The sequence below is a fragment of the Peromyscus eremicus genome, chromosome 12 (assembly GCF_949786415.1).
Source record: "Peromyscus eremicus chromosome 12, PerEre_H2_v1, whole genome shotgun sequence".
NCBI lineage: Eukaryota > Metazoa > Chordata > Mammalia > Rodentia > Cricetidae > Peromyscus > Peromyscus eremicus.
This window is the reverse complement of record NC_081428.1, coordinates 22,901,814-22,921,218: the sequence shown is the minus strand read 5'-3', so window position 1 is coordinate 22,921,218 and position 19,405 is coordinate 22,901,814. Positions and strand designations below refer to the sequence as shown.

The following is a 19,405-nucleotide window of genomic DNA, read 5'->3' as shown; positions in this document are numbered from 1 at the left end:
ATATTAGTTTAATACATGCATGCTTTTGGTATAATCATTTTATTTGGGGTTAATTCTTTGATAAATAAAAAGTATAAATTTTATTACGTAAAATAAAAAATGTAGGTCAAATAAATAGGTTAAAACATTAATGTTATTTTATTTGGCTTCTAAGAAAAAAACAAAACAGAATTTAACCTATATCCTAGGAATTTATATCTGTACATACTTTGCTTCACTGGACAAGAAATATTAGCCCAAGACATATATAATTTTTCAAAAAACAATTTACCTTAGACCTGCATGGGTGATTGGAAAAGAAAAATGACTTAATTCCATGGCCACAAGGTGAACAAGGGCTGTGCATACACGCACACATGAGCAGTTAATTCTTCAAAAGACATGTAAGATTAAGGAAAAACCTCATTTTATTCATGACATTATCAATTACTTGTTGTCAACTGGAGGGCACATGGACAAATACTGAGAAAGAAAAAAAATAGTATCCTGATAAACAACCAAGTCTTCATAACAACTAAGGGAACAACGTCAAAAGAACTGCCGCTGAATTTCCTTGTCATGCCCTACTGATAGCTCTCAACTTCTTGAAGGAAAATATAGTGTTGTTGTTTTGTCTTGTTTTGTTTTGTTTTGTTTTGTTTTGTGTTTTCCCCAGTACACTCAGTCAGAAGCTGCATACTGACGCTATAGAGGAGCTCACTTGATTTCTTCTTCTCTGGAGGAAAAAATATCTAGTCCAGTCACATTATCATAAACTAAGAAAATGAATGCATGAAGTTAAAAGGTTGGACAAATTCACAGGAACAGTGCATCATGGGAAGGGGCCTGAGCTGACGTCTTCAACTCACTTAATAACTATCTTTCCCTCTATTGGTGACCGATTCAATCGGCTGCCTCATTTGTAGCTGCATGTCTTCCTGTCATCCACTGTGGACTTTCTGAAGTCATTTTGTCTCATATCTATAAATACATTTTCTGAATCACACAGACCTGAATGCTCTCTAAGTTTCTAACAACTTATCAGCAACTGCTTGTATGCTTTTATAGTCACCTGTATCACAAATGATGTTTCTTACCCATATCCATTGGTTTAATCCCGCATTCATTTTGTATGAGGAGCTTCCATTAATGCCCCTGTAATTAACATCAAACCCAAATGGAATGAATGGGAGATTTTCTTATGCACAGGGTAAGAACCCTTAAATAAGAATGAATAATGATCATATTTCCCAGAAGACATCTATGGCAGCCCTCAAGTGTGATTAACTAGACCACTCCTCATCTCTCTTTCTCCACAGAAATAGAACAGTTCATTTGCATGTCATCTGATAGAAGAAGAAAGTCTAGCATATAATGGGTTATTACCAATGGGTACTTCATTAGTAAAGCTTTTCCTTATGATGTGTCAGAAAAGGAAAAGACAAAGTGAATTGAGACTCTTACATCTTTATTAATGACATACACATTTGAAGTTAGACTCCATCAGCTTATCCAAAGAATCAACTGAGTACTCAGGAAGGCTTTCTTAAGTTGATCAATTTATAGGTAACTCCATTTAACAAGAGGCTCCTAATAGCATCTGCTTTGAAAAAGGAAATCCTATATGAATATTAAACACAACATTTTCTGCCTCTCTTTAGAAATATTCAAAGCAGACTCAGCAAGAAAGCAAAGATAAATCAGCCTTTCTATCAAGCTTCTCTTGAATATGGACATGTGGATCCTGAGCAATTATATGTTATAAATGAAGAGATGGCCTGCAAAATGTAATTAATTTAATTGCTTATAATCTACAAGGATTTCGAAATAAGATATGTAGGGGGCACACAATTTTCCTGGGAATTTTCCAATGACTTGTCATGAGAGATAAGAAAAAAAGAAAAAGAATAAATAAATAAATTACTTTTACTTTGTGGAATTTCTTGTAAATAGGGAAGTAATGAGAATTATTTTGCGAATGAATAGGGCATGAGATTCTAAGCCTTGCAACATGTTTTGCTAATCCAAAGATTCATCTCCCTTAAAGGGCATATACAAGGTGAAGTCATATCAACATCTGAATTTATACATCAAGAGTTAACACTCATTACTCACAACACCCTACTGACTTTGGGTAATATTTAAGCCCTTAAGGTCCAAGAAAAGAAGCTCCACTGCACTCACCATCTACAACATTGATGTCAGTCTGCAGCTTCCAACCATTGTTCCTTCTTTTTCTACTCAGGGCACACAGAGAGCCATGTATTTTCCATTTGGCAAAAGAGTTCTTGATGTGCTTGCAAAAACTAGGGGACCTACAGATGTCTTCATCTGTCATCTTCTCAAGGATCAATAATTCTGATTCTTTCAGCTTTTTCCTATCACCTCACTTTCTTCTAGTGTGATTCCTGTTTTAATGATGAATTTAAACAATACTCAAAAGCATGAGTGGAATCAAGCTGGTTTATGTTTCTTAATTTAAACTACAACTGTCTTAATAAGATTTAGAGTAAGAATTCTATGGTAGTGTTTTGGTGAAATCTAATCATTATATCATATATCAGACACTATTTTGTGTTTTGGTCTCATTTTAACTTTCTCTTTTGTTAATTATGTTGTAATATCAAAGGTATGAATTTTGTACAGGGCAATGGATGTATGGAGTTTTCTTCCATTGTCACGTGTACATTAGAAGACATACCATAATAACACTGACACAGAATTATTTTCTCTTCATAGTCTCCTCTGACTAATCCTTCTAGGTCATAACCAGTCCTGCCTGACTCCCATCTTTGACTTTTCACAACCACTAATCTGTTTTCTATCACTATAATTTTGTGATCTTGAGAATATTATGTAAATGGAATTATATAGCATGTGACCTTTTGAAATGCCCTTTAAAATGCCATTTTCCACGCACCACAATACCCATGAGACCCATCTGCATCATTCTGTATATCAATAATTCAATTCTTTCTATTGCTGAGTAGTATTCCATAGTGTGGATACAGACTGCTCTGTTTAATCATTCATTTCAATGAAGGGCAGTTCAGTCCTACCTTGTCTTCTGCGATCATGAGTAGAACTGGTATTAAAAACCAAACACTAGAATTTATGTGCATGGTATGATTTCTTGGAGATAAAAGCTTAGATGTGCAGTAGGATGGTAAGTAAAATTCAGTGCCTTTAGAGCCTATTAAAATCTATTACAATGTGACTTTGGGTTTTCATCAGTAATGCAGGAAGAACCAGTTTCTCTGTATCCTTAAAAGAATTCTGTGATGAAAGATATGTGTATCTTTTTTTGATAGTCTCAATCTGTACTTCCCTAAGGACAGTAATGTCCTCCAGTGTGCTTATCTGCCATCCATAATATGTATTCATTTGTGGCATATCTTATTTCATTCTCTGTGTATTTTTATCATTTGTTATATATCTAATGTGTACACATGTTTATATCAACATATTCTCAATCTGAAAGCAGTCTTCTTATTTTCTTATGTAGAATGGAACATTTTAGGGAATAACATTTTCTAATTTTAATGAAATCTGATTTATTAATTTTACCTATTTTGGTTTGTGTTTATAGTACCAAATCCTAGGCACTATGTTTTTGCTGTTTATTTTTGTTTGGGGATGTGGTGGTGGGGGGAGGTTGCTTGTTTTTGTTTCTGCTACAATATATTTTAGTACTGTAAGCTTTGCTTGAGCCTTACATTTAAGTTTCTGATCTACTTGGAATTAATTTTTGAAGCATATGTTAACCTTTATAATTTGCCTATGGATATTTAATACTTTGGGCATTTTATATCAGAAACATTGAATCATTTTCTAAATTTAAAAAACTAAAGATGTATAATCATTTGAAAGTCAAATTGGCCAATGTTAATAAAATTATGTACTAAACTTAAAAACTATGATGTCCAGAAGATGTATAAGTACACATGTCAACAAAATAACATTATGTGAAGATATTAATGACTCAGAAAACCCTAGAGAGACGTAAGACATAGTTGCCATTATAATACTCCCTTGCTTTTTTGTAAACTTGGTCAACTTCTCTTTGTATCTGAAATCACAGATGACTCATCTTATAAATTGGATTGTTAATCTTCAGGATGCTTTAGCCTCCAAACATGTCAATAACAACTGAAAGTGATGGATTTTCCTAATACTGATATTTGACAACTAGAAACTGTAAAGAGAAAATCAAATTACTTGAATAAACTAATGAGCTCTCAAATGTCAACATATAACTAAACAAACCTAAAAAAAGTATACTTTTTGTTGTTTCTTTTCTTTAATATCCTACACATCACAGAATATCAACACAAAAACAGTGCCTTCTATCTCATTTCACCTCTTCAGGGGTCATCATAGTATACACACAATTAAGTCATGGTCCCTGGATAAAATACCCAAAATCAACATTAATGATTTTTTTCTCTCTAAGTGCCAAATGATTTTGTTTTCTTGCTTAAATTAATCAATGTGTAGGCTTAGCAGAATGATTAAGAAAACATATTTGAGAGCCAGGTCTATTTGGGTTCAATCTTATCTCTAATTTCCATATGAAAATATGCGAGCTAAGTTTATATCTTAGATATGTAAGAAGACAGTACAGGAACTTTTAGAATTTAGTGAACCACTATTTAGAAACACTTCGAACAAAAACCTTGGTGCTTGGTAGACACAAGTGATTCTTACTACTCAGCTCCTATTCAAGGCCATCAATTCTCCAGATCTGCATTCTCTTTTCTTTAGTCAACAAGACTTCTTGCTCTTTATCATTTGCAACGTACGATAGCAGTTTGTGGCCCATGCTCCTGTGACCATGTCCTATGCCATTCTGCTCAAAACTAACACTGTCATTAAAACTTATGGTTGGCTCTGTATTTGTTTTTACTTCTATAAATACGATAAAAAATATACCCCTTAAAACAGATAATCTAAACCATTTGAAGTGTAAAGTTTAATAATGTTAAGTAAAATTCAGATGGTTGTATGACTAAACCCAGTTATGTTATCCTGCCAAAGAGCATCTCTAAGTCCATTCAAAAATTCTCTTTTGATGCTTTTTTTTTACAATCTATACCTCAGCACCTATATGTGTTTCTAGCATTTAGAAGGTAGTCACATGAAAATACAACATAATAAATTTATATCTTATCTGAACATGAATTCATTTAAAAAATGTCTTTCAATCTTTTGTTGAAATTCATCTCTCCTTTCCTAATATGAGCTGGAAAGATGGCTCAGTGGTTAAGAACACTGGTTGTTTTTTGAGAAGACCCAGGTTCAATTCCCAGCACCCACATAGCAGCTTACCACTGTCTGTAGCTCCAGTTCCTGGGGATCTGACACCTACACACCAATGCACACAAAGTAAAGTTAAATAAATTATTTTAAAAATTGTTAGGAGATAGAGCATATAGAATATGATTAGTTCTTCAGGGAGAACCTTCACCTAATTGAGTTCTATGAACCAGGAAGTAGAGTTTTAGCAAAACACTCTCATATTGGCTATTTGACCATAGACTACTCTCGAGCTATGGGAAATAAAATTCTATTGTGTATAAGACATCTCTGTCTGCCATCTTGTCACAGTAGCCTAAACCACTGAATCACCCAGAGATATTCAACTGTTGATGTTTGAAAGGGAAGGCTGTTGAGAGACAGTGAAATTCCAGAAGCTATCTCAGGCTGACACCTTAATTTTCTCTCACGCAGTATAGCTTAGGAAACTATAACAAAGATGTCTATGTAACATCTAACCAACAAAAAAGCAGGGATATCGCCTAATTAAGAAACACACAACTAGGAATGCTTTTGGTTTGGAGAATTTGCTCAGAAAAACCAATTTCATTTTCAGTACTAAAAATATGTCAGTAGTTTAATTAACCTCAGTCCTTAGCAATTAAATTACAAGACGTTATGGACTTCTATATAAAAGAGGAATTAGACTTGTAAAAAATTTTCTATTGTTTTATAAATACATACTTATAAATATATACAAAAAAGATGTACAACCTACTTTAAGTAATTATAGAATGCTTGTGGGCTCTTCTGGTCAGAATGGAAAGATATCTATGATAGAGTTATTAGAAAAAGAAATCCATGTATGAAAGGAGAATTGACAACTTGCTACTCTGTTGAATCACAGGTTTTAAGAGTATTTGAGTTATTGCACAAAACTACCTTTCATAAGTCTTTCCATTTGTAAATGCACACAACGTGTAACTTTGTAGAGACAGAGAGTCGGTAAATATTTCTTTGGGAGTAAGGGAGGAGAGTTTAGGAAGAATGGGAATTGCATGTTAACTGGCATTGCTTTCTTTTAAGTGTCAAAATGTTTTAGATTGGATTGTGGTGTTGATGGTGACATCACGTAAATAGGTTTATTTTAAAATCATCAAATGATAGACATTGAATTTGTGAAAGACGTGATATATGAATAATACCTCATTAAGTAATTCTTGCCATTTGTGGTGGTATTTGACAGGCTGGGGTAGGGTGGTTGGGAGTTTGAGAGCACCTGGAATATATAGCAAAACCATTTCTCAAAAGGAACACAAGCAAAAGGTAGATTCAAGGAGCTGTGCATAGCTTAAATTTAAATTATCTTAAATTCAAATTGCCTTAAGTCTTTATGAAGAATAAAACCACCCCTCTGGATAAATTTTTCCCATAATCAAAATAAAATCAAGCAATAAGAATCTGCATACTTGCCTACTTGCAGGACTGAAGTTAACAATTTACCTTGTGTTCATTCTCAAAGCAACCTATGCCGTCTCGCAGCAAAGTCCACCTACTCACGTACCCACTCTTTCTTGTACAGATAAAACATCAATTTAGTCTTAGAGTTCAAACAAACAGGACTATTGTGCATGTAGAGTATCTTGCAGCTTTGTGATTCTAGCAATCTGTGACCTATAAATAATGCAGAGCCCTTTCCTTCTCTGAATTATGTTCCTGTAGCCTTAGTCTTGATACATGGAGAACACAGGGGGAAAAAGAGAGAGGGTTACTGGGAGGGTTGCAATAGGAAATAATGAAGCACAAACACCTTGCTTCATGGAATTCATACTCATACTCCAATTGAATTTAGGAATCATGTATGTTTTCTCTCGTGAATCAAACCAAAAGCCATCCTTTGAATATATAGATTTACCTTGCATTTTTTTAATTACCAAGACAAAGGTAATTTGGAAAGTTCTGTATTTGCCTTTAAAGTAAGCAGTGGGAAAAAACAACAACAACAACAACAAACTGGTTTCCAAGTGCCCCCTGAACTTTGAACCACAACCTCCTGGCATTAAAGTGTTCATCACCTCATTTAATCTTTCTCCTCTGCACTAGTGTCGAGACAGGGAAACTGAAAAAATACTCTGAGGACCGCATCAATTTTTCATGAATTTTCATCTAGCCCAGAACCCCCTCTTCCCTTGGTCGATAGACCAAGCTGCTGTCATATATTTATACCACCTGGGGCAACAGCTGCCATCTCTTGAGGCCACCAGGCCAGCTGCATCTCATGCAGCTATGCTGGGTCCCTGCAAAGGCCCCCTGAATGTCTGCTCTGTACACCACAGCACTTGTTGGGAACTGAAATCCTATCCTCCTGCACCTCTGAGCCTGGAGCTCCCGGGGGTCCCATTGGAAAACCACCTATTAACTTCATGAGTGCCAGACCTCTTGCTGGTATCCTTGTGACTCCGTTTTCTTTCCATTAAAATGAATTTCTGCCTAAAGGCCTGCCTCAGATTCAAGTGAGTTGAAAGGACTTTCTGAATTACTCTTATTTTTCTCTTAAACATGCTCAAAATAAAACAAAAACAAACAAACAAAAAACACACACGCAACAATAACAAAACAATAATTGAGCGACTCAACTCTCCATGGCAATACTTGACCATGAATTTTTTTTTTCTGTTTCTCTGTATTGTCCTATTACATTTGCTGAAGGAAAGGGAGAGGGAGGGGAGAGGGAGACAGAGAGAGAAACATAGAGAGATGGAGGGAGGGAGAGAGAGAATATGGTACAGGGACAGACAGCAGATTTCCACACAGAAAATCATGATCGACGGCTAACAGCTAACAACAGAATTCTGACTTCCATGCTATGGCAGACACAATACTTCTCATTTAAAACAAAAATCAAGGTGAAGTAAAGGAAATCAAACATTTTCCATACTGTTTTATCAATAATCATTACACAATAAATGTGTGCAGTCATTGTGGCTTATCATGAGGGCTGACAGGAAGTTCTCCCGTGCTATGGGCAAAGGCCAGAGCCACTGCCAAAGTTCGTTGTAGAAGAGGAGCCAATGGGATCCAACCTCAGTTGCGTAGATGCTGTGATGCTCTGCTCCAGATTTCCCCTTTCTCCATGCAGAGCTTCTTTCTAGTGACACAGGCATTTGCTGATTTCTCACACTGTGTCCTCCCTCCATTGGTTACGTTTACTTACCACTTATTTTTATTGGAAACCATTTTTTCTTGTCATGACCACATTCCCTGTCACTCTGAAACCTAGTCTTCACCATGCCTTCCATACAACATTTCATTCTTTTTCCCATGATCAGCGACTGCTGAAACCAAGCCAATGGTCTCGGTCTTTCATAATGGTTCACTGTTGGCAGCCTACCTGGGCATCCTCCTCTACTTTTCCTTACTTCTGTGACTTCAACCTTTATTTGAAAATGATTTCTTTGCTAAATTCCACAAGTTTTTTTTTTTTTTTTTATAATGGAACGCTAAGTATTTTAACCTTGTTACCCTCATTGACATACCATAGTTGTTCCTTCTGTACATTCTAATTTTACAAATGGGGAACCTGCAGACCCAGAGACTGAGACACAAAAATATTTGAAAGACACACACCATCTTGAAAATTGGTCATAAACCAGATCAAGCCTTTCTAGGTTATTTGACAGCTTAACTCTTCACACCTTCATTCATTACCCCATAAATGCAATCACTCATTCTGTATCAGAGACTCCCCTTGCACATGATGAAAAAGGGGAGAGACTGTGATTCAGCACATCCCACTTTTCCAACCTATTTCTTCTGAGCTCTCTGATGCCTCAGAGGTACATATACTCTAGAATGCTTCCATTCACTATAGCAAGATGATGTTCAACTTCATTTTTCATTCAAGACATCACAAAATATTAAAATCAGAGCTGAAATGATACTTCCCCTTTTAGGACCCTTTCTCCATATTATTTATTCAGGAATGTTTAAATATTCTTCCCTATGGGTTCCCATATTATCTATTGTTTGTCTCTCTAAGGGGCTATACTTATTCTCTATTTCATCTATTATAAAATGTTTAAATGTTGGTCCTCTGAAGGGCATTCTGAACTCTGACAATAGATTGGGATGTCTTTATTCCTGTCCCTTAGCACATTAATAGAGGGGAAAGTGGGTGTTTCTGTATTCAGCATTTCAATTGTATGTTCTAACATACAGAAGAAAATAGAGAAGTCTGGCAAGCTAATGGAAGGAGATTAGCAACAAATAAATGAATATTATTTGATCTTCAGTAGCTTCAAATGTCATGATCTGTTGACATGACATTAAAAGAAAGAATTTTATTCACTAGAAAATCCAATTCAGAAGCCTTTGGATTTTTCTTTTTGAGATTTTTAAGTAATTCAAGCATTTCTTAAAATTCATTTATTTCTAAATAAAAAAATGGAACTTTCATATTACATGGGAAAAAATCTTGCCATAATATTTTTCTCTTAAAATAAGTTCATTATTTATGATTTAATTAGGGGAGAAAATAATCCTTTCAGATGAAAGAAAAGATGCATGTGTTTGAGGACCAATTTTAACAAAGCTAAGACTCAAGAACAAATGTTCATTACTCTCCTACAAAAAAATTACCAGACAATTTTGATAAATTTAATGTGTTGAAGTAAAATTAGTCATAGTAAAGTGTTTCTTGGCTGCTGAGTAGAAAAAAAGGAAATGTTATGGAAAAAAGGAAAGCTTCTTCATTTTCATGTATCTAAAAATGTCTATTTATTTGCTGGGTTCTAGACGTGCAGAAGAATCCCATAAGAGCAAAAGTTAAAGTAGTCAAGAACTGTTCTTGAAATCCCCACTGGCTCATTTTCCACACCCTAGTCATTTAGCACTGAGGGGCTCCGATTCCTTAAAAAATAATGGTAGGACAATCCCAGCCATACTACAAAGAAATATGGAAGGTTGAATCAATAGAATTTAGCAGTGAAATATTTCAATATGCACAAAAGTTTCAGAGAAGTAATATTTTTAATGGAAAACACAGGCAGAACCTTTATATTCTTAAAGTTGTGTTTTTATATTTTATATTCTAGTAAACTATATTTCAGTACTTTTTAAAGTGTTGTTTTATTTTAAAAAAAGAAAGTATTTGGTATTTGTTGGAAAAATCACATTATTAATAAAGGTTTTAATGTTTTTATTTCAATGTTTTTCATACATAAACTGTGAATTTTAAGAACTCCCACACATTTTTTATTGGAGCTACATATTTCAAACATCACTTAGTTCATGGTTTCTTGAATGAAACTCTAAATCAGAGGACAGGTGGCTTGGGAGCAAGAGCTTTACGAAGACAGTTAAATAGAAAATAGTTTGATTTGATTACCAAAAGATAATGACATATTGTTGCAAGTTTCAACTCACTGTATGTAAGTGTTAAAATCTGCTGTGATACCACACAGAATGTACTGATGTTAGCAGAAGGACCTATTGTTTTCAATACTCTCCCAGTACTTTCTCTACAAATGAGCATCTGCTGTCATCTTACAGTTTACTACAGATGAAACTTTTTCTTAAAACAAGTAAGCTACTAGCAAAATATATTGTTTAAAACACAATCCCAATTCCTACGCCCGAAACAATCTATCACACACCGACTATGAAGTCAATGGAGCTTATGTTTAAATAGAAGCCAGGAACTATTATTTTCATTACTGTCATTGGTGGGAATGGTGAAAAAAAATCAAAAAGTACAAAAGAGGAAGTTCCTATCTATGTGACTATCAAGATTGAGTAAAAACCAGAAACTCTGCAATGGCATGCTTATCCCTTCTTTGATGAGGTCTACTATAAAAAAATAAAGTTATCACTGTAGTTGGTGGCACGTCATTCCTTCTATACCTACTGTTCCTGAATTTGTTCTATAGGAAAAAGGAGATACTATAATGTAGAGAGTAAGACAATGTATTACTTCAAAAGTTACCCTATAAAATATTTAGAGGTTATATATGTATTATATATATATACATATATATGTGTGTATACATATTTATATATGTATCAGAAACAGGTGCATTATTGAATTTATGTCTGCATTTCTGACATATTATACGTGAACTTTTGATTTTAGCATAAGCAACAAGCCCAAGTCCATTATGTATCTTATTAATAATTCAAATTTTCAATAAGAGTAGCATCATGTATTACCTGCTGCTTTGATATAATAGCATGGACCTTATACTAATTTGATGTAAATAAAGTTGTTGCAGTCCCTATACTGATAGCATTCTAGCCATATTTCTTCAGAGAAGCAGTGGTTGTGTATTATTTCAATTGTTTTACTCTATAAGTTCTACTCATCAGTGAGAAACAAGCAAACTTACTAAAGAGAAGTGGGATGAGTGTTCGGATAAAGCTCACGGTGTTTACTTACATGCCACTTCCAGAGATGCGTTCCGACTCACTGCTTCACCAAGATAGTTCCTTGCGACACAAACGTAGCTCCCTTCATCTGGTTTACTTCTGCGCCCATGCACAATTCGCAGAAAGAATAAGGATCCGCTGGGCAGAAGCATCCTGTGTGACCTGGGGTCATCCTTGTCTGTTTCCACCCTCTCACCGTCCTTGTACCATTCAATGGTGGGAGTCGGCCGGCCCTCTGCCTTACAGTTCAGAGTGGTGGGCTCTCCCTTGGAGACAATGACGTCAGAAGGGTGTTCTACAATCCTGGGGGGAAAGTCTTCTTGACGAAGACGAGATCCTACAAAACACGATGCAAGAAGGCAAGCTTAGCACTTTTCTTATCTGTACTGTATGTTTCATCTATATTCATACTCATAGGGTTAAACCTTTTCAAATATTTAATGGAATAACCAGACACGTGGCTTTATTTACATTTTACACATTTGGTTTTCTATACATATCTAAATCATCCCAACTCTTTCATACAATGAGGCCATACAACAGTAAATTAACGTTAATTTTAGCGGTCAAACTTAGCATGGTCCATAAAAAGGACAAGCAAAAGTAAAGATAACCACAAGTACACCCCCCCCCAATGGAGGGATCAACATGTTGAAATGGGGACCAAGGTGAATAGGACTGACTGATTTCTTGTTCTCTCAATACTTACTGTTCAGTGAAAGAGCAAGGCAAGTGAACAAGCCCAACACCGTGAACAAAGAACAGAGAAACCAGACAGTGTATACACCACATTGTTCAATCAGAGAGGACATGATGTGGCTGGTAAAGTTTCAAGCTAGTCTGAAATATATGACTTTCATTCAACATGCACACTGATTTTAAGGTGCAGTAACATGACCATCCATGTGAGATATATATATATTCTGTATAGTAGATAGAAAGCAATAGAGGCAAAATCTCTTTTGAAAGTCAAAATATTAACTAAATAAATAAATAAAATCTAACCTTGAGCAATGATGCTGTAGTGGAAAAGTGGAGGAAATCTCTTTTTCTATTTTTTTTTTAATTTTCATTTTGCAATACAATTCAGTTCTACATATCAGCCACAGATTCCCTTGTTCTCCCCCCTCCCGCCCCCCTCACCTTCCCCCCAGCCCGCCCCCCATTCCCATCTCCTCCAGGGCAAAGCCTTCCCCACAGACTGAGATCAACCTGGTAGACTCAGTCCAGGTAGGTCTAGTCCCCTCCTCCCAGGCCGAGCCAAGCGACCCTGCATAGGCCCCAGGTTTCAAACAGCCGACTCATGCAATGAGCACAGGACCTGGTCCCACTGCCTGGATGCCTCCCAAACAGATCAAGCCAATCAATTGTCTCACCCACTCAGAGGGCCTGATTCACTTGGTGACCCCTCAGCCATTGGCTCATATTTCATGTGTTTCCGTTCGTTTGGCTATTTGTCCCTGTGCTTTTTCCAACCTTGGTCTCAACAATTCTCGCTCATATAAACCCTCCTCATGCTCGCTAATTGGACTCCCAGAGATCCACCCGGGGCCTAGTCATGGATCTCTGCATCCAGATCCCTCAGTAGTTGGATGAGGTTTCTAGCACGACAACTAACCCTACCAGAGTAGGTCAGTTCGGGCTGTATCTCGACCATTGCCAGCAGTCTGTTGTGGAGGTATCTTTGTGGATTTCTGTGGGCCTCCCCAGCACTCCGCTTCTTCCCATTCTCATGTGGTTTTCATCCACCATGGTCTCCTATTCCTTGTTCTCCCTCTCTGTTGTTGATCCAGCTGGGATCTCCCGCTCCCCCAAGCTCTCTAGAATTTTGGTATTTCACCATAGTGTAAAATTGATAGACCCTGCAGTTATCTGAATGTTGTCTGTCATTGAGGGTGGATGTGTTGGATGTATAGTCCCAAAGGTGGCAAAACTGAGATATCGGTGACCTGTAAGACATATGACCTGCCTAAGAATAGTTACATGACTGTTGGTATCACCCTTGGAAGAGGCAGCTGCTGTTCTCATAGACTGAGTCAGTTTTTGCAAAAGCGAATTGTTATAAGACAGATAATGTGGCCTCAGAGTGTTTCTCACTACCTGTCTTGCCTTTTGATCTATATTCACCTATCTTTATTCCACTTACTAATCTGTCATCCAGGCAGTATGCCCTCACTCAGAACCATGAGGTGGCTCTATGAAACTGAGAGCTAAATCATCCTCTTCATTTATAAAGTACCCAGGTATTTTACAGTAGCTACAGTAAATATGCTGATAGAAGCACCAATGATATTCTAGTGATGCAATAAAAGTTGTGCCATGAAATGATAAAGATATAAGATCTAGGCATTTTCAAGATCAAAATTATGCATTATATTCTATTTGGGATACAATTGAGGTTTTTTTTATTATTTATTTGATTACTTGTCGATATGTCTGTGTATGCCTTGGAGCTTAGGTTACAGGGTGTTGTGAGCCACCCAACATGAGTGCTGGGGAACAAACTTTTCTCTCCTGATAGAACAGCAAATGATCTCAACCAGCTTCTAGATATTTTTGACTTTTAAACAATCACTGCTTTGGCTATCATCCTACTATATTACAGATAATATCTTCCAGATGAATCAAAAGGGTGTTCTAAATATAATAGCCATGCAGAGAAAATAATAATGACATATAGTAGATCATCTTACAGTTTGCTGTTATAACTTTCCAAGCAATCACCTAAATTTGCAGATTTCTGTTCTGTGATGAGAGGTAATACATCTCAGTGTAATTCCAATCCACTTTCAAGCCAATTAAAATGCATATTTTAATTTAATAAAAATAGAACTTAATTTGGTCATGAGTTTACCTTTCCATTTTGGAAGAGAATGTATTTTTAATGGTTGCAAACTACCAGTTTCACGTCATCAGATGCAGCAAAAAGAACATATAGATTATAAGCATCAGGTGTCTGCAACAAAATTTGGAGGGAAAAATTTTAAACTTGATTGAATAGATGTGATGTGTTTGGACAGGGAGGCCCAATCTGTACCACAGCAATGCGGGCTTTATATCATAAATACTGTGTCCTTAAAGTAAGTGATGTGTTACAGAACATTTTCCTCATTTATAATTTTTTACTTTAAATGCAGTCATTAGACCTGTAACAGTTAACTAGAGCAGAAAATAAGATGGGAAAGGTCTCATCATTCAGACAAAGATAGATTAAAAGGAATATATACAAAAATAATTAATAAAGCTACAATCTCAATTTAAGGTGTAATTGTAAGTGTGAGGATTCTATATTGACACCCTTAAATTATGACAGTGCAAAGTTACATCCCTATGAGAGAGTCAATAAATAAATCTCAAGTAGCTCCATGAATTATCTGTAATTGTATATAAAAAAATGGGTGTTTGGTGGGGACAGGAATATAGTGTGGTGTTAGTGATGGTATATGATATATCCTTCACTGCATTTTCAGAGAGGTGTGGGCCTTTAAATGAAAGGGCTTTTTATGAAAGACTATCAATCCACTTGGTTTAAGCAAGTGACTGAGTTAGGAGACAACACAAGCCAAAGCTGAGATGACATTGGAAGTCAGTGGGAATTCCATACCATACTCTGCACCGTGTGTGTGTGTGTGTGTGTGTGTGTGTGTGTGTGTGTGTGTGTGTGTGTGTGGTTGGGGGGAGGTGGGGAGTTGCTCATACACAGAAGGCCTCAAAACACTAGAATTTACAGTTTTAGTACATGCTACGGTCTCAAATACATATGAAAGACACAACCTAAAGATGAAGAAATCACAGAAATCAGAATGTGACTGCAGATTTTCAAGGTCTATATATGCATTGTAAACTAGATTATTTCCTGAGATACACACACATCAAATAATGGTGGGTTCAATTTTGTGTGGTCCTGAGCCAAGGATATCTTTTAAGATCCATGAGAAAAGAAAGAAGATTTGGCAGAAATAGGTGGAGTCAAAAGAGAAAAATAAGAAGGAAGGGTAGAGAAAAGGGAGGAAATGTATGAAGAAGAGAAGGAAGGGAAGGGCCATGGGCTGTGGGACTAAAAACGTTCACCATCTGCTCCTACGTAACAGTGACTGACTCTGCCCAACAATATATGTTTATTTTTCAGAACTATATCCACTTGAAGTGTCTTTTATTGGTCCACAAATGCTTTTCTCCCCATTTCAAACAAACAAATTACCTTGATTTTAAAGTAGTATTAATAATACATACATAATGTGAAATATGCAAACCACTGGTTGAACAGACCGGGAAGCAAATGAAACAATAGCTATAGAATTCAGAGTGTCCTTTTAGCCAAAATCAAAACTATTATCTTTACATTTCTCAATTAGTAATTGCAGAGTCAAGTTTTATTAAACTCATCCAAGTGATTATAAAGAAAGAAATGGGAAATCTTGAAAGGTGCCTAAAGAGAATGCCAAATGTGGAAAGCTATGGAACAGTCCCTGTCATCTCCATAACTGAGGTGTAGGAACAGAAGAGAAACTCAAGATCATTCATGAATAATGAGCCAGACATCCTTAAAAATCAACAGGAGAGTGACAATAGCTTACACACTGGGTGTAGGGTATTTTACCAAAAATATCTAAATTTGATTTCAAAGAATTACTTAAATGCCACTACCCATAATTAATTATTAAACATCCGCCTTGGTTTTCCAAGGTAATTCATGAGAATCACCCAGAATGTCTTTGAATATGAAATGGTTCACAAATGTGTATATCATCCATGCACTGGGCCCAAACCAATCTCTCTATCTTCCAATTTTAGTACATATGCCAATAGACAAACCTCGAGATGGTGCTTTTTTAATTTTATGTATGTATGCACTGCATGTATGTACACAGATGGCTGTGGGTCCACATGTATATGTGGTGCATGTTCACATATGTTAGCATGTACTTGGGAGGGCAGAAGTTATGAAGGTTGTATTCTTTGACTTCTTTCCTCTTTGTCTTTGAGAGGGCATCTCTCAAAGAATCTGAATTTTCCAAATTTGTCTAGACTATCTGTCTGGCTAGAGAGCTAGCTACCTTGATAGTTTTGAAAAGCACAGATCCCTAGTTTCTTCAATGAGCAGGTAGCAGGGGATGAGGGTTAGAAGCTGCAATGTTAGAGTACATGCCTAGACAAGAGCTTGCATTTAGATTTAGCTCTATCCAAGCATCCCATGGTCATATCAGCAGATGTGTCCAGGACCACTCTCCTGAGAATCCAAATTTAGATCATGAAAAATTCTCATTTCTCAGAGACCTTCTTATGTTTTCAGAAATTTTTACTTCTCTAAATTGAGTGCCCTGTTAGTTCTTTAAATATGGTGCAAGTGAAGTATAACTCATAACTCATGAATACTGTTACATTTTGCTTTATTGAGTCAATAACCACTCATGTGCTTTGAGCACTGAGTAACTTTCATTCTCAGAAGCAATGCCAGTCATGTGACACAAGAATCAAGCATCCAGAAGTGTGCTTCTTGATTTTACTCCAAGTGTTTCTAAGTAAAATGCGCCTGCCTTGTTCTTCAGTAGAAAGGCTGTATTTCTTGGAAATAAGCCTTAGTTTTTATTCACAAAACAACCATCTCCATCAAGTATTAGAACCTCTACAGGTCAAGGAATGACTCCCTAAATGTCCTGAGTTCTTCCTCGTAGAGGAACTTCATTACAAATTAGAAGCAGAGTAGGAGGTTCTTTTCCTACAGCAAAATTTCCAGTTTCTATTTTTTTCCCGTGTTAAAATATATGGGATTGTTCATTCTAGTTTTTAGTAACCATGTTGTTCAAACAAACTAATTTCCCATAAAATATTACACTAGTAAATTAATCCAAGAAGATGACTACAATTATGACAATGTTTGAATGAGCAGGTGAATATTGTAATATTATTTCCATCCCAGTTTGATGACTACAACAACATGACATGGATTAGTGAAGGCTGCCTGAAAGTAGAACAGGAAACTATTTCAGAAATGAAGGATAAAGGTTATTACTCAGTTATTATTAATGTTATTGCTTATCTCATTTGTGTGGTATAAATCAAATATGAACATCTCATTTAAGTTTTTCCATAGACTAAAAGAGATAGATAGATGATAGATTGCAGATAGATAATTTGATGGTAGACAGATGGTTGATAGATACATAGATAGATGAATTATAGACTAAATAGATACATACATAGATAGATGGATTATAGACTAAAGACACATATGTCATTAGAATAATAAGTAGCCATTATAGCTATTTTTTACTCTGTAAACCATTACAAATATCCTTTCTAAATTCAGTCCATAAAACACTGAGCAAATTAAAAAGAGTGTCTCTTTTCTGACACTCTTTTTTACATTCATGTTTTTTTACATTCATGTTTTATTGCTTAATATATTTAGCTCCATCCACTGATAACCTTATATTCGTCCGTCAGAAGAAAAAACCCAATTCAACATTTTCTTCAGTGACAGAAATGTGACTCAGTGCCACATTAATCAGTGAATTGAAGTAATTAGTAATAAATTGGAGTTCATGAATCACCCCATTGAATCAATCATCACAACTTTTGCTATGTTTATTTCAGGAAGACTCAACCCCAGTGTTCTTCCCTTATTGGAGCACAAAGAATAGAAAAAGATGTCAAGATGATATTTTTCTCTGGAGATTCTTTAGTGGAGTAGTAGCCCTGTATGTGACAGCTGAGGATCTGTATATTAGGCTCTGAGGCAAGACCTTTACCAACAGAGCCATCTCCCATGACCTCTGATTCATCTGATAAATAACTTAGCCAAAGAAAACCTGGCAATATATGGCTGCATATCTTAAAAGCAAATGTTTTATTCATGATTTTAAAAGTTAAGTGAGTAAAGGTATTCAAATTTTTCTTCCTTGGTCACAGTAAATGGATGAGAAATAAGATTCATAAAAAGTTCTCTAAATTTCTCAATTGCACTTCAGTTCCTACTGTTAACAGATATTGCTGGAAATATTAAAACTCAAATGCATTCCTTACTTTTGTTTATACTACTCTGTCATATTCAGTACCTTCATTAGGTAAGTTTTAATCTCTTATATGAATATTATATTTTTTGGCTGCTCATATTCAAGACACTGGCCTTGTCTAAGCAGGTAGTCCTGGTGACAGGTAAATAGCAACCTTCACATCTAGAACATGCCTTGTATAACATATAATCAGTAACTTTAGGTGATTGAATGCAGGAGCAGACACATGGGAACATATACATCATCTATATAACATTAAAGATAAATTTTTATTTATTGATTGGAATGTATTGCAGATAATTTTAGGGGTGATATTCCTCCAGAGAAATTAACTCTCTGCTGTGGGATGTTCTCAGGGGAGGCTTTGCCCTGGAGGAGGTGGGAATGGGGGTTGGGCTGGGGGGAAGGTGGGGGGGGAAAACAAGGGAATCTGTGGCTGATATGTAGAACTGAATTGTATTGCAAAATAAAAGAAAAAAAAGATTCTCACATAATTTAAAAAAATGTGTTGCTCTGATTGGTTAATAAACAAAACACTGATTGGCCAGTAGCCAGGCAGAAGTATAGGCAGGACAAGGAGAGAGGAGAATTCTGAGAAGTGGAAGGCTGAGTCAGAGAGACGCTGCCAGCTGCCCACCATGAAAAGAGAGATGTAAGGTACTGGTAAGCCACGAGCCATGTGGCAATTTACAGATTAATAGATATGGGTTAATTTAAGATATATAAGAACT

General features: G+C 36.0%; 1 protein-coding gene across 1 annotated transcript in view; it reads right to left on the bottom strand.

Moving 5' to 3' along the window:
• Nucleotides 1-19,405, bottom strand: part of Robo2 (roundabout guidance receptor 2) — a 532,650-nt gene that overhangs the window by 464,149 nt on the left and 49,096 nt on the right. The window contains exon 2 of the mRNA XM_059277713.1: nucleotides 11,669-11,995. Coding sequence (XP_059133696.1) covers nucleotides 11,669-11,995 — 327 coding nt within the window. The remainder of the gene's footprint in view (nucleotides 1-11,668; nucleotides 11,996-19,405) is intronic.